Source organism: Durio zibethinus, chromosome 15 (assembly GCF_047325235.1).
Source record: "Durio zibethinus cultivar Kanyao isolate XHJ-2024 chromosome 15, ASM4732523v1, whole genome shotgun sequence".
NCBI classification, from domain to species: Eukaryota; Viridiplantae; Streptophyta; class Magnoliopsida; order Malvales; family Malvaceae; genus Durio; species Durio zibethinus.
Window position 1 is genome coordinate 18,515,908 of NC_143176.1, and position 21,500 is coordinate 18,537,407.

The following is a 21,500-nucleotide window of genomic DNA, read 5'->3' on the forward strand; positions in this document are numbered from 1 at the left end:
GGTGATTGTTCTTTATTGTCTGTATTAATCGATCTTTCTTTCAAAAAAAAAAAAAAAAGGAAAAACCGTAAGTTTAAATTATTTGCTCTAAGCTTTTAGATCTCGCCTCGATTCGAGTTTACTCGCCGATCTACTGTGTTGATTCAATGTCGAACGCCGAGCAATTCGCTGAGATGTTGAAATGCTGACGAATTTGTGTTTTTTTTGAATGATTGAATATTTCAATGTTAATCTGCGAAAATGTCGGCTTCGTTAGCGGCATTCGAGCGGCCAAGAGGGGGAGCCTCAAATACGGTAACATCTATTTGTTCAATTTTATTTTATATTTTATATTTTTGGTATGGTTCCTGAGAAAATGGAATGTGAATAGAAAGAGTTTTTGGATCTTTTTATTATGCATTGTTTGGATTGGTTTTATGATGTTACTGATAATAAACTTTTGATTAAGGCCTTTACATCAATATTTTTGGTAGAATTTAAAAGATTTTAATATTTTTAAATTGAAGTTCAGCTTTTTTTACTAATATTATTGTCTATCAATTTGGAAGAACGAAGGGTGTTTAAGAGAGCTCAAATAGCGGTAATTTTGAAAATCGAAAATAAAATAGAGATTAATAATGTTGTTTGGATCAAATATAGCATTGTGGTTGAAAGTATTGGGAATTTGAATACTAACGAGTTTAATTTTGAAATTTCAATATGTAAATAGTTAAAAGTATATAAGCAGGCAAGTATTGGGAATTTGAAACTAAGGAGTTTAATTTTGAAATTGCAATATGTAATAAGTTAAAAGCATATCATCATGCATGGAACCAATAAAGAATTTTATCTTAAACAAGTAGAGTAACTAATAAGTGTCAATAAAATGGCCTGCATACATCTTTTTCTTTCCTCATCCCCCTTAATGCTATAGATTGAAGAAATTATGCAAAACCAACTTCTAATTGTGTTATAGTGGGAAATTTCTCATGCTATTCAGTATATATTTTGGTGACTTAAAAGTGTTGCTTTATGTTGAAACAGAAAATTTAATGAATCAAGATGGGCTGATCACATAAAAAAGAAAAAAAAAAAAGATATGTGGAGGAAGCTAGGAAATTCGATCAACACCTTTTTGAAATCAATGAATTTACACTTCATTCCATTCCCATAGCTACATTTTTCTTTAATTTAAAAGCTGTAATCTGTTCTTACACTGATTCCTTGAGATCTTGGTGTACTATGGATGTTGAATGCCTCAATTTATAGGTCGTCCACTATCTGATTTAGTTTCCAAGCTGCTTGGTATGACTTTATGAACTGATATGCTATCTATAGTCACATTTTAATTTCAACTGGTTAATCCATGCATTGCCACAACTCTGGGGTAATTCTTGAGAAACAACCTAGTCGATTACGTAAACTATCATTGTTATAATAAATTCAATGGTTAGTTTGTAATTCTTGAGAAGAACAACCTAGTCCGTTATGTAAAAAATCATTGCTTCGAACGTTAATTGATTGGTTTACATAGCATTAACTGACAGTATAACATTAAAAATTTGGGTTTTAGTGGTACCTTCAATGATGCACGTGCTACATTGAATTGATTGAAAGCTCTATTTGCACGGGTATAATTAGTTTTACACTGGACAATTGGCACCTTTTCATGGTTTCATGGCTTCATGGCTTCTGACATGTAATAATTTCACAGGTTTTCAAGAGTGGCCCCCTTTTCATATCCTCAAAAGGTTTGTAAAGTTTTTGATCACTGTTTGTTCTCTTCCCTGCTTTTAATTCTTTTCTTAGTTATATCTTCCCTCTACAGTTTTACTATCTGGCCATGGCTTGTACGTGTGTAATTAATGCTTATATCTATTTATTTTAATTAGTTAAAGAATAATTGTTTTTATTTATAATGATTAGGAAAAACAAGTCGTTTACTTAGTATAGCTTTGTGTGTATAATTTGCCTCAACTCTTTGCATGTGTAGTTGTCTGTATCTATATCTATAGCGGTAAATTTGTTCTCTCTGTGTTGACTGTGTTTCTGTACTGTATACACCATACCTACATTCTTTTGCTTCTTTGTCTTCTTGGTAAACCTTGTTGAAGTAGTTATTCTTCTTTATTGATGGAACAATATTAATTTTGCACAATGCTTTGCTCCATGTTCTTGGAGGACACGTATCTTTTGTATTAATATTGGTTAAATTAAGAGCAGGATTGATATCTCCTCCATTACTTTTTATCAAAATAACTTTAATCATCTCTCAAATTTGTGGGGTCTGGTCATATAATTATGTTTTTTAAATACTCCTTTCATTCAATTATCCGTATAGCTTATCTAACATTATTTTATAAGTTTGTGTTGAACTTCTGCAGGGATTGGTTGGAAGTCTTGGAAGAAGAGGTGGTTTATCCTCACACGCACTTCCTTGGTCTTCTTTAAAAACAATCCTGTTAGTGCTTATCATCCTTCCATTATTTGAGTAATTATAGTATGGCTTTTTTTTTATTCCAAATTTCTGTTCTACTGATTTTGCACTTTTATGTGCTTCTGAAGACATGCTAGTGCTACTAATCTGTTGTCTAATCACTAAGTTCATAGCTATGTGACGTTTATTGGATGTATAAAAATGGAATTTAGGAAAATGATTTTGCATTTTAAACAAAAATCTTCTGTTGTATAAGTTTTAATTCGTTAGTTGTTTTTTCCTCACTTTTTTATACTGTTGTATACATACCATGTCTTTTCAAAGCTTTAGCGTTGGAATGGTTTAATAGTATATTTTAAACCATTTAGAATTATTGTACATATATTAGGATAATGATTGATTATATGCAACATTATACTACACAGGATCACGGGAATTGGAGAGTGGTTGTAGACCATTGTATCATCAATATGCTACTAATTTAGATTTTCTCACTTCTTGATGTGCTATGCTATATAAATGCCTTTGCACTTTTGGCCATAAGCATGATTTGATTGTACGTTTTATATCATTCCGTATTGACATTGGTAGAGGATAATAACAATACCACACACACTCATATGCTTTTTTCGGTTGCAAATTATGTGCAACAAACATGTTGGGGACTGTTGAAACTTAAATTGAGATGATCGTTAGAATCTGTATCATCCCCTTAACATATGAAGTTATGTTGTTGGAAAAATGTGTAAGAGTGAAGGCTTTGTATTTTCATTGCCTTGAAGGAAACAAGATGTGGAAGAAATTTTCCTTTTGACAATCTAAGCATGAAGTCAATTAGTGTAAACAATTGTTGATATTTTGGATCAGATCTTTACCATCAATCTTAACATTTAGCTAGTAGCACTAATTTTCACGGAATTAAAGAATCCAATTGTTAGAGGGAATCTTAGAGACTGAAGGATTCTTGCTGAGGTTTGTTCCTTGGATACAAAAGAAGAAAAAAATGCAGATTTTTGTTCATAAAAGCCAAATATGAAGGTTAAATCTGATTTGAGAAGAATCAGCAGTTGTATTGCAATTTCATAGTCAAACTTTCAGTTATACAAGTTACTCTCATGTGCAAACTGTGAAAACTTGTTGAGAATAGCATATCATAAGTGTTACTCTTGCAAATATAAGCTATGATACAGAAAGGATTGTAATTTGTTGAAGGAATCCTCCCTGTATGAGATCTTAATTTGTTGAAGATTGTCATTTCAACATATCTATATCATATCATACTTATATCTTGTACGTGTATTTATGCTTCGCTGGGTATCACCTATGTCATTGATGGCTAAATTTGGAACACATTTTAGGCGTGGTATATGTTGATAACCTGGATCCTAAAATTTAATGGATTACCATCAATACTGAGGATCTTCTTGAACTTCTTAAAGATCTTTGACCTAGGATTTTAGGAATCTTTCTGCATTATTATGAGCTGGAACTCCTTTTCTATGACTTCACCTTTTAAGTTGGGATTGATGGTGGTTGCGGAGACAGTCTTATCCTGTCTTAACATGCTGAGGCACTCTGTGTTTTCCTAGCTCATATTGCTGTTCTTTGGCAACTCAAATTTGGGAGTACAACTGGTCAAAGCATTATGATGATATAGAGGATAACTTTACAGCTTTGTCTTGGAGGTTAAAGAAAGAGTTTTACCTTTCCATGGTAAATGCTTTTCTGTGCTTCCAGTTGGACATGCCTGCCCTTTTCACCTCAGAGAGAATAGACATGTGCTTTGCAACTCATTGCAGGGGGTGAATCCTTACAACGTCGTTTGGTGAGAAGAGGGTTGCTTACTATTATCCTATCTCTGACACTCTAAGGGACTTCCATCTGCATTGATGGTTTCTTTTGGTGAGTTGGCAGAAATTTATGCTTGGAATTTGACCCAGTGAGGCAGTATTGTTATCCAGGATGAGTTGAATGTCTTCGCATGCTTGCTAGGGAAGGAACTCTGGCTCAGTATAGAACATGCCTTTCTAACCTACCAACCGAATGTGCCACCGTTACCCTTTTTGAGAGGGTGGGGTACTTCATGACTTCCTTTTCTGCTTTGCAACATTTTTGAGGGTCTATTGTTTGCCAAGGTTTGTCGAGATTTGCTATACAGGAATCTAGTTATGACCAACTATGGCAATATCCTATTAAGGTCTTGGACCACACTCTGCTAAAATTATCAGCAAATAAAGTTCCTGTATTTGTTGTAAGAGCGAAGCTTGTGGTTGGATGGAAATACTTAACATGTCACTCTTTATGATGCATGGTTTAGAGAAAGTGAAATATTCAGTGCCTGGTAACAGGATGCAATATGATTTTGTCTATCATTCTCTCCCTTTCTCCTAAAGTTAAAAGGTCAAAACTGATGATAGAAGTCTTGGCTACCCTCTGCAAAAGATATTAGGGTAGGAGTTTCTATCTTGATGCGAGTCCAACATTGTGGTTTGCATGGAAATAATATAATATTTCACAACTTTTGCATGTGGTTTTAGATTAAGTGAAATGTTTGAACATGCAATTGATTTTCTGATTTGATCTTTCTATGTATTCCTCCCCTCCATTTCTTTGAAGAAAGAGGGAAGGTGGGAGACACTGATAATTTACATTGTTCACTTTTAACACATTGGTTAGAGATCTTATTTACAGGGCTTAATTGAGACAAATCTTGTTGCTTCATTTTCCTGCAGAGAGAAGGACAATCTAATCATTGCCTTGCTTTTTATGTATTGAATGTTCATTAAAAGTTTATTTTCAGGCTTAATTGCAACAAATGTTTATTGTTTTAATTTTCTTGCAGAGTGCCCTACCACAAAGAGGTAGTGAAGTTAATTTGACTTTGGGGGGCATTGACTTGAACAATTCTGGAAGGTGTGGATATTTATTGTATGTTTCTATGATAGTTGTCACAATAGTCTTGCTTATAGTTCCTCTTGTTTGCAGTGTTGTTGTTAGAGAAGATAAAAAGTTGTTGACTGTATTGTTTCCTGATGGACGTGATGGACGGGCTTTCACTCTTAAGGTGCATCATCTGTAGTTGGATGTTGTTCAGCTATTATTTTATATGTTTGTTTATTGATTTGTTTTTTGACATATTTGAATGACTTACAGTCTGTGATTTTCCTGAATAAAATGTTCAACAAACTAATACCTTCCTTGTTGCTTTCTAAATTCAGGCAGAGACATCAGAGGACTTGTATGAGTGGAAGACAGCTCTAGAACATGCCCTCGCACAGGCGCCAAGTGCTGCCCTTGTCATGGGACAAAATGGGATTTTCCGAAATGACACAACTGATACAATTGAAGGGTCATTCCATCAATGTTTGTTCCCCATAGTTTCTTCTTAAATTTATTTGATGATCATCATTCATTGTCTACTGATTGTTCTGCAATTTTTTTTTTCACTTATTTTTATTAGATTTTTGGATTGTTCTTAGGGAGAGACAAACGCACTGCTAAATCATTGGTTGTTGGAAGACCAATTTTGCTTGCGCTTGAAGACATTGATGGGAGCCCATCATTCCTAGAGAAAGCTTTGCGGTTTCTTGAGAAGTTTGGTAAGCGTTGAATTTAAATTGTGATTATTAAGTATGTTACTTGAACTATTCTTTTCGCTGTCTTGTTATGTCTGATTGAAAGTGAAGCCTATCTCACACACAGTTGTCTTGTCTAGAGATTTGTAGTCTTAATCTTTTGAATTGGTTTTATTCTCATGATCATAACAGTAGTGAAGATATGTGACCATCCGTTTGGTTACTCTGTAGAAATCCATAGCTTTATGTAGTAAAACATTACGATGATTTAAGTATCTCTTGGTTATTTAGGTTTTCACTTTGTAGAATATAAATGGGGAGTGGTCTGAAAGAAGCAGTTGGGGGAGGTTTTGGATGCCCCTTCCACACACCTGCACGCACAGAAATGATCAGATTGCAATATCAGTGAAGAAATCTCTAGAATAAAACTATTTTATTCTTCTATATTTTTCTTATTGCAATTTTAGAATTGCATGAAAATATATAGGCTAAAGACTGAATATTCTCAGCCGTAAAACCCAAGATTTTCATGCATTAAAACAGCTAATCAAAGGAGTAATTTACTCTCTACACATAATAGGAAAATATCTAATGGATTTGGTGTAATTACCCAAATCACTCATTCTAAAAATAAGAGACTTTAACTAAAATAGACAAAGTCAACTTGTAATAATGAAGATTAGATTTCCACAATCAGCCTATGGTAAGATTGTTGTTGCTTCAACTAAAACTATTAAGGATTAAAATGAAACTGGCTATACAATCTTTTTTAATCCTTTTCTACTGCACAGTAGCTGCTAATATTTTGATTTTCTGTAGCATTGGGTCCTATGCCTTTCTATATCCTGCAAATTAAGATCCTTTGCTAGGCTAGCAGTTTGCTTTTTCAGTTGTAATGTGAATATGCATAGACATCCTTCTGATCATCTATTATTTTTTATTCTAGGTCTGAGTTTCTGAGCCATCATCTAGGCTAGATTGCTCGACTGCACTAGCAATTGCCTTTCTGGTATTCCATCAATTTAGGATAGTTGGGATACATAGTTAAACTTTATGATCTGGTTGAGTTTGTAAAGCTAATAGTAGCAAGCCTATTTTGGAAGAACAACTAGGAAATTTCACTGATTACATGAAGAGACCTGAAGGGGAGAAAGTGAAGAAAGGGTTTTCTTGCTTCTCTATTACTTTTTTTTTTTCATTTACCGTATGATGTTTCTATAACAGGAACTAAAGTTGAGGGAATTCTACGGCAGTCTGCAGATGTTGAGGAGGTCGATCGCAGAGTTCAAGAATATGAACAGGGTATTTTTTTCATTTGAAATTGATGATTATCTTACAATATCCACATATTTGCATATTTGGATTTCTTAACTGGTTTTTACATTGCTTGTAGTTAAGTTATGTTGTTATCTTGCCATCCAAATTAAGGCTGTGTTGTCTTCCGTATTTGTAATGTAGGCAAGACTGAATTTGGTTTTGATGAGGATGCTCATGTTGTGGGAGACTGTGTTAAGGTAATTTTGTCAGTACATTATTCCATTTGTGGTTATCTGATGAATGTTCATGTTCCTTAATCAGCCAAGGTGTTTAATCCGCAGCACATACTAAGGGAGCTACCCTCATCCCCAGTTCCTGCTTCCTGCTGTACTTCATTGCTGGAGGCTTACAGTATGTTTGCCTCTTTCCTTTTCCTTCTCCCATATTTTCTCTCAAGTTTTTCACTTTGAATTTTGATAGTACCTCTTTAAGATGTTAAAAGAGATTTATTGTTTTTATACATACTCAGTACCTATTCTTGGGACAGAATTTGGTGCATTATATGTATGTTTAAAGCAAAAAGTAAAACCCTGCTTTATGAAGTTATGATGCTTCACATGATCATTTTTTCTTGTAGCCATGAGTTTTGCATGCTGAGTTCATATTGTGGGTGCATTATATATTTACATGGCAAGCCTAGAGTGAATAGAAGAATAGGGCACTTAGAGCTTGAACGTCCCTCAATTTTTGGGCAATTTATGGATGCAAATAAAGGAATATCTTACCCTGGACCAAGATATACTTAAAAACTAGGTAATGAAGCTAAAAATTGCCCTGTTAATTCCCAGCAAACATATACTTATTTTATATAAATATTTATTGGAAACATAACATAGATCAGTATTTAAGGGCAAGAATAGAATCTTTGGTGTGTTTGACAGGTTTTTGTACTTATTTCTTAGCATTTTGAATTTTATGATTGACAAAGTGGTCCATTTTTGTGGTCACTGGAATTGAAAGAAAATGAAACATACAAATAGAGACGTTAAGAAAAAAATACTATCTAATATTTGCTGGCATGATGTTTAACCATGCAGCTAAGTTATAATTTTGTTGGGTGGTTTTGTAATATCAGCTCATTTGTTAAAATATGAGAAGTATGATAGATGCTCCAATTTGGTCTGACATGGTTCTACTTATGCGTATTTAAATTGCTTTGACAGGGGTCTTGAATCTGCTAATGTTATTATTGTTGCATTGCCATGACCACTCTCTAATTCTTTTTGCATGTATAAAATGATTAAACTTGAATGAACAAGCTTTTTGTGGCTTTGAACTTTATGCATTTATCCTGGAGCAAATGCATATCTTACTTTTACCAAGTTTAAGAAACATCATATTCATCAAGTTTTGTGGTTTCTGTTTGATTCCTATCTGCTGCAACTGGTACAAAATTTTTTTTGGGGTACAAGTGCAACTGGTACACTGTATAATATATCATTTTGATTAAGTTAAGATTTTGGTTAACTGTGAAAAGCATCAAGTTCTGTTCCAACAGTTCTTTAATTCTTTTTGTTTCCTTGTAATTGTTACGTAAGTTTTATTTTATTTTTTAAATTATTTTCGATTTTGGTGTAAAATTGTTCCATGTGTCTGTAAAAGTTAATACTGTTGTTTATGTTTTTATTGGATAAGAAATTGATCGGAAGGAAGCTCGGATAAGTGCAATGCGCTCTGTGATATTAGAGACATTTCCTGAACCAAACAGGCGTCTGTTACAAAGGTCACCTCCCTATCTCTTTTAACATAACTTGTTTTACTTTTCCCCCCAATTTGCATCCATTGTGGCTTATGGTGTTACTGTGCTTGAAAACTTTTATAATTGACATCTTAAATTTTAAAAACCATGCAATTCTATACAATAAATGCTTGTTTCTTTTATATTTTTTTATTTGATAACTTAAAAACTGCATTAATAATAGACATCTTGTTGACATAAGACATGAATGCTGAAAAGATGAATTTGCTGCATGTATGATTTAGTTAGCCCAATGCTTTGACACAAAAGTAGATGCTAAATTGTGATTCATTGCTAAGAAAGCTTGGGATTTGCCATCTAGTTATCTCACTTGGTTGTGCTCTTTGTGGATGACATTTGTGGAAAGGGTCAACCACGATAAGTGTTTAGACTACCATAAATAGAGGAGAAGCTACTTGATCCATAGGGGAGCTTTGAATTGACAAAAGTGCTTTTCCAACATTGTACTTTTATTTACTTAAAAAATACATTTATTACTATTGCCTCTTAAACATGCTTCAGATCTGTCTTTTTCATAGGTAAAGATACGTGGAAGTTCTTTTAAATATTTAGTGATTTACATAATGTGATATGTTTTGTAGGATTCTGAAGATGATGCATACAATCTCATCTCATGTTCATGAGAATCGAATGACTCCATCTGCTGTAGCAGCTTGCATGTCACCTTTGCTTTTACGCCCCCTTTTAGCTGGTGAATGTGAGTTGGAGGATGACTTTGATGTTAACGGTGATAATTCTGCCCAGCTTCTTGCTGCTGCAAATGCTGCTAATAATGCTCAAGCCATCATTACAACTCTTTTGGAGGAGTATGAGAATATTTTTGATGTAAGCTGCTCTCAACTTCATTTTTATTGGATATACCTTATCAATCTAAATGCTTTCTTTATGATTTGTTATGCTACATGATAATTCCTGAGTATATGCTTTCTTTAATGTTTTTTAGAATAATTCATACCCAAGTTTGTATTCAAATGATATATCATGAAAAAGAAGTTATATAAATTTATGATGCTTGAAATTATATCATATCATTTATAGCCATTTACCTATTAGTATTAATTAAGCATAAACCATTTAGAACTCTCTTGATTTGAATGAGTTTAGTAATTAGCTAGTACAGCCACTGTGAATGTGATGGAAATGTCATTTTATGCCTTATTATTGAGCAATTTCCAGCTTGAGTTGTTCGTGCTGTCACTAATTGTTGAAAGCTTGTTCCTCTCTTGTAATATTTCTAATGACTTCAAACGTTTTCTTTCTCATAATTCTAGTTTCAAAATATTGTTAACCTTTGTATTATCAGAATATTGTGCGTGTGGTCTCCTTTAGTATAGTACTATTTGTGGTGATCATTTGTGTTGTTTCAGGATGAAAATCTACTAAGATGTTCTATTTCAGCCGATTCCCGGATTGAAAATAGTGCTAGTGAAGATTCGACTGATGATGAAAATCCAGATATGAAAGACAATGGCTACCATGATGCAGAAAATGAAGCCGATCCAGACACAAATGATGATTCTGAACGTGTTCTCAGTGGGAAATTAAGTGAAAGCAGTGGCTATGCAGACAGTGATCTTTATGACTACAAGGTTCTTTGTCATATCCCTTTACTATAAAAGCGTAAAGCTTATATTTCCATGTGCACACTATAGGTGTCCATGGGCTAGGGGCCTGGCCCGACTTGGACTGGGTCTGAACATGAACTTTTAGGCCCCAGTCTGTCCTGAGGACATTATTATATTAATAAATAATGTTTTCTATTTAATTTTAAAATATATAAAATAAACATAATATGATTACATGGCTGAGCTCAGGCTTAGATTTTCAATATGTCAACTGAGCCCTCCCATGAACACTTTTGCACATGCACATACTCATGTACTGACTAATACAATAAATTGTTATGATGTCTGTTGTGATGAACAATGTTCAGAAATGGTATTAGGATATCTTGGATGTGGAAATTAGTTTAAAGATTTTTTCATTGTTGGTATGATACACTTGTGTTGAACTTAAGAAGTTGATGGGCTTCATGCATAATAGTAGTCCATCTCCTTGCTCTTTTGTGTATACTCTGCAGCTGGGAATCATATGATTTGATTCTTTCGAAGTGTTGTCTCTGTGATTATAAACTATAACAATCATGTCCTATGAACAAAAGGTATCTAGGCTTGTGATTATCCATGAAGGAGCATACTACTTATAGAATTTGAGTGAGTTTAGTTGAAATGTGTTTTTTTGAGATGGATTTGTCATTTGTGGTAGTATAAAAGAGGATAAAATGAAAAAGAACACACATTTGAGATGGAGTTGTTATATGTGGTAATATAAAAGAAGATAAAATAAGAAAGAAGTCATCTATATGCTATGAAAAAGCTGTGAGGATAAATTAGGAGAACCACAGTGTAGATAGTTTCATTGCGTGCACTTCAGGCCTACTGATGCATCTATATTAATGAATGATTTGCTGCCACCAGAAGGAAAATCGTATGTATTGAAAATTGAAATAGTAAAGCAAAATTTACTCCAAGTATCCTATGAAGAGTGTGCTTTTACACATTCGACATAACCCATCTAGTTTAGGGTTAATGCTGCACACTAGGCATTAACTTGATAAAGGACTGGAGTTGAATGAATGAAACCTTCTTGTTTTTCACGTTATAGGTCCTTTGATGTTCTATTTTTTCTCAATAGCACTAGGCCCCTGTCAAATTATCCATGTAAACTTCATTCACGATATTGATGCTATGTTTAATGCTGATTTGTTTATTCCTTCCTACTAAAACAGTTGCAGAACTTGAGTGATAATCCCTTTACTGAATTGGTACATTCATTTTGTTATTTTTTTGTGTATAGGCATTTGGGGATAATGGTTCAGATGTTGAATCCCCTAGAGACAATAATGCTCAGGCTGAGATAATAAGCTTAGCTGTAGATCCTCTACAGATGAGAGATCCTGATGCTCAGCTGGAGGAACAAGGTAAGAAAAATAAAGAAAATGAAAATCCAATTAATGAGATAGATGTCCCAAGCGTTCTACCTACCACTGAATCTTACCGGTCAATGAGTGAGATTCTGTCTTCAATGGATCCTGGCCATCCTATATCTTCACCTGGACTTGAATCTTCCACTGAGAAGCCAGTTGCGAAAGCTAAAGGGTCCAGTCTCAATGCAAAGAGATCAACATTTTGGGGAAGAAGCAATGTGAGTTATCTTTTTATGATGCATTGTCTAATTGTCAGGAACTCAAATTACATGCGCTTAGACACATCACATTGATTCAAGCAATTTCTGAATGGATTTTAGATATGGTTGATTAAATTAAAGTTCTATGTCTTGATAAACTTTCCAATCATGTAGATAAGAAAAATTGATCTTCGAAAGGAGTCTTAAAATTAAGTTAAAAGCTTTATTTATTCTTGCATCTTTGCTTTCTGTTTTGTTGCCGCATTCTCTAGGATTTCCCATTACTCAGGTTATTTTCTTTCTTTTGCTTTTATTATTTTTGATAAACCCAGCAAGCAAAGCTCAACTGTCAGGCCAAACTATTCCATCATTCAATAGATAACAATCCTCACCAACCGGAGATTGCATTTGTTATTCTCAATTCAATGTTTCTGGCTGATATAGCCGCAACTTGTTTAACCGTTCTCCTCAGTCATCAGTTTCTTTGCATGGATAAAATTTCTTTTCTCTCATTTCTCCCTTGTGTAGTAAGTTTTGACAAATTCTTTTGTTCCTGCACTCATTTGGACGGCTGCACATTTTTGTGTACTTGAATATAATAATGGCAAATATGATAGCTGCATCAGCTAGCCAAGAAATGATATTCTTAACGAAAATCCTTTGTGTTTTTAAGAATTGCATAATTTACTTATCTGAATATTTTGATAATGTGCAATCTTATACGCTAAGATTCTTAGTTGACGTTGATGGTTTTATTTAATTAGACTTTGTAAGGGAACAAGTATATCTCTACAAACTGTTACTGCACTTATCTTTGCAACTTAAACGTTAATCCTTATTTTGTTGGTGAACATACATATGCTTTGCTTTCACACATGGGAACACAATGAGGTTTTTTTCTCTCATACATTTTTGGTTCACAGATTAAAACCATTCTCACTCGAATCTTCATTGACTTTGTTTTACAGGCCAGAAAGACACCGTCAATGGAATCTGCTGATTCTTCTGGTGAAGAAGAGTAAGATACTCATTACATCTTGTAGCTTTCAGCTTTATTATTGCATTCCTTTTAACTTGTATGTCTGCATTTGAAAACTATTGCTCGAGCTTTGAGCTTTTTCCATGCCTTCTTTGTACGCATATGACTTTTATTATCCATCTTAAAAGTCTATTTACTTCTGATTATGACTTGATAGCGTTGTAAAATGTCCATTTGTTAAAACAGTGTTCAGTTGACTTCTTATATTAAAACTATCTAAATGTCTGCCATATTATAATCACAAAATCAATTTGTTGAACTTTTTCTAGGCTTGCTATACAAAGGCTTGAGATCACAAAGAATGATCTGCAACATCGTATTGCAAAAGAGGTAGCACTACTTTTTTAAAATCATTCTATCGTCAACTAGAGAAGTATTTTCTGTTTCCACTAACAGATTGCTCATTACGTGTTGTAGGCTAGAGGAAATGCAATTTTACAAGCTAGCTTGGAACGAAGAAAACAAGCTTTGCATGAACGTCGCTTGGCACTTGAACAAGATGTATTTCTTTCTTGCCAATTGAATACTTATTTCTCTTCAGAGATCTTTTATTTCATAATCTGGTTGCTGATTTTTGCGTAACATGTTCAGCTAGGAATCTAGTCTTAGAAACTTTTGTTTTGCAATCATTTTGGATTACTAGTACGTGCTTTACATAGGCCTGTTTCTATGCATTTTCTTGGGCTTTTTTTTTTTTTTTTTTTTTACTTTAATGAGGAATTGGCTTCTAAACTTTATTTTATCACAGTAGTAAGGATCCATCCTTGGGTCCTAAATTTAATCCTATTGTAGAAAACAACAACCATGTTTTTCTTATGTTTCCTGCTTCTGATTATTCTATTGGGCCTTGCTCTTCAATTTGATACAGAGGATGAGATTTTGAACTTTCTTAGACCTGTTTGAAAAAGAAAAGGTTTTAAAATTCTCTGGACGCTAACAACCCTATGGGCTTATGCAGTTGTAAATATCTTTCTTGTGCTGTTTCTGAACTACATGCAATATAAAATGCCTTTGGGAAGTGAAGGTTTTTGAACTGATGATGGCTGCTTAGATGATTGGATGAAGTCCAATCTGCAGAGAGACATGCTAACTTGAATTGTGGCTTGCATTTGTCGTTTTATAATTATACTTGGGGAGTTGATTTTTTTTTCCCCAACTTTTGCAGACTATAGAACAACTAAGGGGGTAAAAATTTGATACCGTTTGAACTAAAAATATTGTGCGGAACATCTAACAGAGAACATATATCTATCTACTTTCTTGTTAAGAATTGATTTTTCTTTTGCAATTATCTAACCTTTTATTGGAGAATTATGCTCCTGAAGTTGTGTTCCAACTTGCCTGTAAATGACTCTATAGGTCTCTAGATTGCAAGAGCAGCTACAAGCTGAAAGGGATCTTAGAGCAGCACTTGAAGTTGGATTGAGCATGTCATCAGGACAAATTTCTAGTTCCCGAGGAATGGATTCCAAGGTTTGTATAGATGTCAAGAGAACCATTTTTCTTTTCTAAATGTAGCATTCCTCCTTCTTATAACTTAAATTGATGCAAAGACGAGGGCTGAGCTTGAGGAGATTGCTCTTGCCGAAGCTGATGTGGCTAGATTGAAGCAAAAAGTTGCAGAACTCCATCATCAGCTGAATCAGCAACGGCAACATCATTACGGTTCCTTGTCTGATGCATGTGACCGTTATCAACATGTCCAAAATCATAACTCTCAACAGTGAGTTCATGGAATTCTTTTTGTTCATTTGATTCCTAAGCTTTATATTTCTAAACTTTGTAGGCAGTTGCATGGCAGATTCAATGAAGTCATAATGATTGTTCTCAAGGAATCGCTTAAAATAACTCGTTTCAATACTGGTTTTAGCCTTCAATTTTCCTTTTGCTAGATGCATTTTTATCTTTGCCTATTGGTGCATGAAACCGTCATTTGACTTGTTTCCATCCTGTTGGGTCCTTGCATCAGGAGTTATCTTTTAAGCTCCCTCTTGAGGATTCTGAAACCCGATACTATCATTTTAGCCTAAATATAACATGCATGGATATTGTGCTTTTCTGTTGTCACGCAAGTATGCAACAATTACTCTTAGGCATGGTATGGTAACTCAAGACTTGGGCTCCCTTCAGGGGACCTTGACAAATATCTTTTAAAGACTAAGGTCTTTTGAAGTTCTTCAGCTATCAAGGTGAATTCAATCCTTCAAGAAGATGAAGTTCTTATAGGATACCTTTGAAAACAGGCTTTTTTATAGGTGGCTTTTTTTGAGTGGAGGGTGGGAGGAGAGCCATCTTTTTATTAGCTTCTAAGTCTTTAAAGCCAAAAAGTTCTGTAAGGGAAGGTGGTTAGTACCAAATTTAAAATAAACCCAACAATTGAATCCCAGAGAGGGGAAGAGAACTTTTGCAAGATGGTTATGAAGAGTTTTTATTGTATTGTAATGGTAGTTGTTATGTGTAATATGTTGATTTTGAAGGAATTATAATGATTGATAATTTACACTTTTTATCATTTTTGGAGCTTTTTTTACTGGGCACTCTTTAACTACCCTAAGTGGTAATAATAAAGGTCTAAAATTTGACTGCTAGATAGTCCAGACTTGTTAATTTTAGTCAACTTCCCCTCCCTGTACTTAAAATGTATATAATATATATATTTTTATGTCTGCAGGAGGTTTCTTCAGCACGATTTTGACACAACCCTTGCCTTTTGTAATCATGAGAGGAAACAAAGAACAGAGGTGTGTCTTCAATATATCTTTTAAAAAAATTATGCATTTCAGTTGATTGAATCAGACTTTAAGATTTCATTTAAGGAAAAATTCTTAGAATTTGATCTTGTTGGCTTTCATAATTTTATTATTATTTTTTTCCTACTGTTTTAGAACCAGCATGGCGCAGCGATTTTAACCCAGTTTAATTGGGACATTGAAGGCTGCCCATGCTGGAAGAACTCTAAGCCCAAAGTGGTTTAAAACCTGGTCAAACCCTGATGGCCTACTGCCCTTGAATTATTTGGATGACCCAATACTAGTTGGGCTTACTGTCATCCATCTGCCCAAATTTCTATGCGGATTGTCCATTTTTTCCCTGAATTGGGTCAATTCCTTAATTTTCTATGGTTTTTTTTGGGGATTCTTTTAATGTTGGAGGGTACCTTAGTGGAAGGAATGAATTTCTAGATTATCTGGTTTTGAAGTTTTGGGATATGTACAAAAAGGCAAAGTAACCATTCTGATGAATTTCATGAACATCCTAGTGTGCTCTATTAAGTTTTTGCTTGTTATCAACAGTGAGCCATTTGCTCTGGAGAAATGTCTTTTGAATATAAAATTGACCGATGCTTGTTCTGCCATCTTGATGCCGTAAATCAAGGAGTTTAACTGCTAATGGCGACAAAAGTAAATTGATGATGAGCAGATCTGTTAATGCTTTAGTTTTTCTGCCTCCATTCCTGTGAAGCTGATACTCTTCTTACATTTGAACTCCAGCAAATTATGTATTTTTTTTGTTCTATCCCTTCAGATATTCATGTTCAGTCCTTGTTTTATGGACTCTAAATATTCTTTTCAAAACTATCCTGCAGGAAAATTTGTTAGGACCAGACTGGAGGAATGTTAAAGGACAGGGATTGGTAGTTGGAAATGGCAGCATGCAGCCTACTCGAAAGCAATTTATGGATTCAACAAGCTTGAGTGACTCAAAAAGTACTGAGGCATCAGCAAATATGTCTATGGATGAGCTTTGTGTCGTTGATTCTGCCTCTATCCCATCGACTTCAAGAGCAGCAGAGGTAAGCCTGACTGTTCCTCCGACTCTACTACACGGGTGACTGATATTCGGGCCTCTTTCTTTCAATTTTAACCATTGAAAGGTGTGCATCAGAATCCAATTACATGAAGCTGGACTATCACTTGAAACCTTCTAACTTCCAGATCTGTTTCTCACTAGCTTAAGATTGATACACAACAAACCCCATAACAAGATCACCCAACTTAACGCCTGATTAATTCTTGTACGAAATAGTTAGTAGATATATACTGATGCTGTTATCATTTGCAGGTGATTGATTATCCAAGACATCCATCAGCAGCTTCTTCTGCTCTGGTAGAATTAACAACCCGTCTTGATTTTTTCAAAGAAAGGCGTTCCCAACTAATGGAACAGCTCCACAACCTTGACCTGAACTACGGCACATCCTCTCAGGATTTTGTGTACAGACCATCATCACCCCCATGGAACTAACCAGAGATGGCAGTATAGTAAATCTGGAGGAGCAATGTTGTCTTGTTGTACATCCTAAATTGTTGCATATAATGTATTTCTTGTGGTCTTCCTCGCTACAAATTTATTTCTTTTTTTTGGTTGTCAGATGGTGATTGGAGTTGTGACCATGTTGTTTTAATTTTTGTCAGAGACATTGTAAAGAAAAGCAGTGACACTGTCAATAGTAGGTAGAGCTTGGAGGAGGTATGTATTTGAACGAATGTGATTGAAGAGAAACTGTTTTCCCATTTTGAGCACTATTGTATTTGTATTAATATATAAACTGATTGAGTGGGTTGCTGTTTTGCTAATTCATTCTCTTATATTTTCATTGATGAGTTTAAACTTTATTTTAATTTGATAACTTGATTTTGAATTTCATGCTATCTCTTCCAAGAAAGTTACTTCGAAGTTTAAACATTGGGAAAAGCAAAGGGGTCGAGCAATGTCTTGCCTTGATGATGAGACCAGAGATGAAATATCGTAGATCACTGATCTCAATTCCTTTTTATTCTAAATCTTACTATATGTTGGGTTTAAACTTTATGCTGGTTTTTTTTTTTTCAATTATTTTGTAGGTTTTTGGTTGTATTTATCATTGTTAATAAACTATGCAAGGTAAGATATGCCAATTTCAATTACGATAACATATAAAAATTATATGAAAAAAAATATTAAAATAATAAATTAAAATTTTAATAAAAATATATATTAATTTAATAAAAATGAAAAATATATCCGTATTTGACTTGTTGATATATTTTTATTATTATAATTTTTATTTATATTTGATATGCAAGATATGAATTAATATTATAAATAGAATTAAATTAAATAATATTATTTTATTTTATATTAGATATATACAAAAATTAGAATAAGATAATTTATTTATTTATCAAAATTATTTTTTTTAAAAATTTATATAATTTAAATTATTGACGTAATTTTTAAAAGTATAATTAGACATATAAGTTTAAACTTTTTCACTTAACGAGAATTGAATAATTTTATATTAAGAAAATATTAATCCTCTTTATAATTTTTTTTCTTGTAAATATATATCAAACATAACATAATATAATTATCATCTTATTTTATTAGTAATTTTATGTATTAAGCATAACTTTTATGTTTTATAAATATTTAACATGAAATAAACGGAATAAAAATACACAATTTATCTGATTCATGCTTCGATAAAAAAAAAACTGAAAATTTTTTTTTTCAATTATTAGGACGTAATTTAAGGAAATTTCAATATAGATAACTATTAAAAAAAGGAAAAAAGTAGATAAAAAAAAAACTGAAAAATAAATGGGATGATCCCAAGTTCCAGCCCGAGTGCCCAAGTGGAAGAAAAGGAGATCAACTGCAAATGGATATAAATCCCCCCAACGAAATCTCGACCTAACATAATATTTCTGTGGGCTCTACATGGAAAATATTTACGCCCACTCCACAATCCACATTAGATAGAGAAAGAGTCCACAGAAATTTTCTCGAGAAACTTCTCTCTCCTATCCCTTCCTAATTTTTTTTCTCCATTCCCGATTGATTAATTAACCCGGTAATTTCCTTTCTGATTCTCAATCTTTTGTTTTTACGGGTTTCATATCAGTTTGGTTCCCGATAAGACTAAGGGGAACGAGGAAGAAAATGTTTTTTTTTTACTCTTCTTTTTTCCAAGTAAGAAAGCTTATAATTTAGCTTAATGGCAATAAATTTGATTTATTTGCAATGTATTAAAAGTAAATTCAACTTTTTTAGATAAAATAAGCATATCTTTTGCTCCTAGGAGTTTAGCTATTGTGAGAATTTTGTGTAATTCAGCTATAATCTATATTAAACGTGAGAATTCCATTTTCACTCTGTTTCAAACACACTCTATGAGGAAAAATAATGGTTGAATTACAAATCAATTTAACTTTCTTGCAGAAAAGTTCAATTTTAAAGCTTATAATTTCGAGTTCTTGGCAGTCCCATGTTTTTTTTTCTTGAGGGATTTTGTGTTTTTATAGGGATTTTGCTACATATTTTATTTGATTTTTTCAGTCTATGGCATTTGCCTCTTATATTTCTTTTCGGGGGACATTGTGATTTGATGGTTTATGTCGTGTAGCAAAATTTTATGCTGAAAACAGTGAATTGTCTACCTGGATGTCATGTGATTGTCAAATATTGCTTTAGAGGGGTTAATTGCTAAACTTTTTTGGCATTTAAAGGAACTGTGGTGCTTATGCTTTTGGAAATGGAATTACATTTCTTGATATAATTATCTATCATCAGGTGTAGTGAACGAGTTAACTTGTGCTGGCTTGGCCAAAAAATAAAAACTTGTGCTGGCTAAAATCTGTAATATGGTGGCATCTTGTGATTGATGACGATGAACTTTGGATTCCTTAGAATACCATGGTTTGGTGTTGATCCCAAAAGGGGTTCGGATTTGACTCTTGCATCCACAAGTGCTCTGATAGAGCAACCTAAACAGAAAGCTAGTGTTGAGATTCGACTATGGGGATGGACTCTAGTTTCAGTTCCTCCAAAGGCAGTGAATGGTAATGATAAAATTCGAGCTCCAACCACTATAAACAAAGGATTAAAAAGGCATGCACGACAACATGGTGTTATTGAACCCCCCAATGGGGGTACCCATATCAGGTTTAGGCCATATGTTTGCAAGGTTCCGTGGCATACTGGTGCTAGAGCCTTCCTTTCTCAGTTATTTCCACGATATGGGCATTACTGTGGTCCTAATTGGTCAAGTGGGAAAGATGGTGGATCCCTTATTTGGGACAGGAGGCCAATTGATTGGTTAGATTTTTGCTGCTATTGTCACGATATAGGTTATGATACTCACGATCAAGAAAAACTTCTGAAAGCTGATTTAGCATTTCTCAAATGCTTGGAGAAGCCTAATATGAGAACGGAAGGTGATCCCCATATTGCTCAACTTTACAGGACAATGTGCATCATAGGTATGCCTAGTATTCAGTGTGCTTTATTACTGTATGTTATATTGGAAGGAGAAAATAAAAGAAATTTAGAAATTGTATTTCAGTTTTTTCTATTTGCTTCTCTTCCCTTGTTTGAGCCAACCCGTGCAAAGTGCAAGGTAGAGGGTATTGATTTGAGGCTGTTCCTTTTGGCTGTGCTGAGATAGTATAATTGTTCTGAGTGCTATGTTCTATCAATGGCAGGTCTCAAAAATATACTAATCCCATATAGAAGGCACCTTGTGAAGCTACAATATGGGCAACCCCTTATTGATTTTGGATGGCTAAGAAATGTGAGAAGTAGAAGTTGGAATTTTCAGAAACCTTGAAAGCAGATAATGCTACCCTGGTGAGCAAGTTATTCAGATGGCCCTATATTGAATGACAGTAGATGAACTTTCAAACATTCTTCTCTTCTATTCTATGGTTCATTCATGTGGAAGTTTTCCAGTGTCAGCACCTTGAAGCAACTTATTATCATGGTCGTTGTTGGAATATGGAATATCCTGATCTTATCTGAATTTTAAACAAATTTCATATGATGTAAATAATCGTCGCCGCATGCTATTTTCAAACTGTGAATGTTATGCAATTGACTTTGATAATAGCACATGCCATCAATGTGAATCTTCATAAAGGCTGTAAATATAGAGTTTGGATATGGCTTTTAAATTTTCTCATTGAGGGTTGACTGTTAGTAAACCGTTATCACTATGGTATTAACTATTGATTGTCTAAAGTCTCACTTGAGTAGTATTTAGTAAACCGTTATCACCGTGGAATTGACTATTGATTGTCCGAAGTCTCACTTGAGTAGTATTCCTCGTATCATTCGGGAAATTGTATCTAAATCTATAGTTTATACTCTATGGTTTGCTTCTAAGAATCTCAGATTTTTTTTCTTGCTCTAATGGTGAAAAATGCTATAATAATAATAAGGGATAAT

General features: G+C 33.8%; 2 protein-coding genes across 4 annotated transcripts; both read left to right on the forward strand.

Moving 5' to 3' along the window:
- LOC111301180 (rho GTPase-activating protein 7-like) lies at positions 1-17,869 on the forward strand. Of its 2 annotated transcripts, none has more exons than XM_022896661.2 (22): positions 1-294; positions 1,694-1,730; positions 2,364-2,440; positions 5,259-5,329; positions 5,402-5,480; positions 5,635-5,779; positions 5,896-6,015; positions 7,216-7,293; positions 7,450-7,505; positions 7,590-7,659; positions 8,944-9,031; positions 9,649-9,892; positions 10,435-10,656; positions 11,924-12,271; positions 13,222-13,271; positions 13,562-13,622; positions 13,710-13,793; positions 14,652-14,765; positions 14,846-15,015; positions 15,964-16,033; positions 16,879-17,085; positions 17,355-17,869. In XM_022896661.2, the coding sequence occupies exons 1-22, from the start codon at positions 241-243 to the stop codon at positions 17,535-17,537; spliced, it is 2,628 nt and encodes an 875-aa protein (XP_022752396.2). In that variant the 5' UTR covers positions 1-240; the 3' UTR covers positions 17,538-17,869. The 2 variants fall into 2 exon arrangements, with proteins under 2 accessions (XP_022752396.2, XP_089600800.1); XM_089744674.1 differs by having other exon boundaries at positions 73-294; positions 1,686-1,730.
- Positions 17,870-18,916: 1,047 nt separating this feature from the next.
- LOC111302025 (uncharacterized) lies at positions 18,917-21,293 on the forward strand. 2 transcript variants are annotated; one of them, XM_089744301.1, is made up of 3 exons: positions 18,958-19,128; positions 19,848-20,536; positions 20,759-21,293. In XM_089744301.1, exons 2-3 carry the CDS (start codon positions 19,939-19,941, stop codon positions 20,881-20,883), a joined length of 723 nt encoding a protein of 240 aa, XP_089600427.1. In that variant the 5' UTR covers positions 18,958-19,128; positions 19,848-19,938; the 3' UTR covers positions 20,884-21,293. The 2 variants fall into 2 exon arrangements, with proteins under 2 accessions (XP_022753705.2, XP_089600427.1); XM_022897970.2 differs by having other exon boundaries at positions 18,917-20,536.
- Positions 21,294-21,500: the final 207 nt, after the last annotated feature.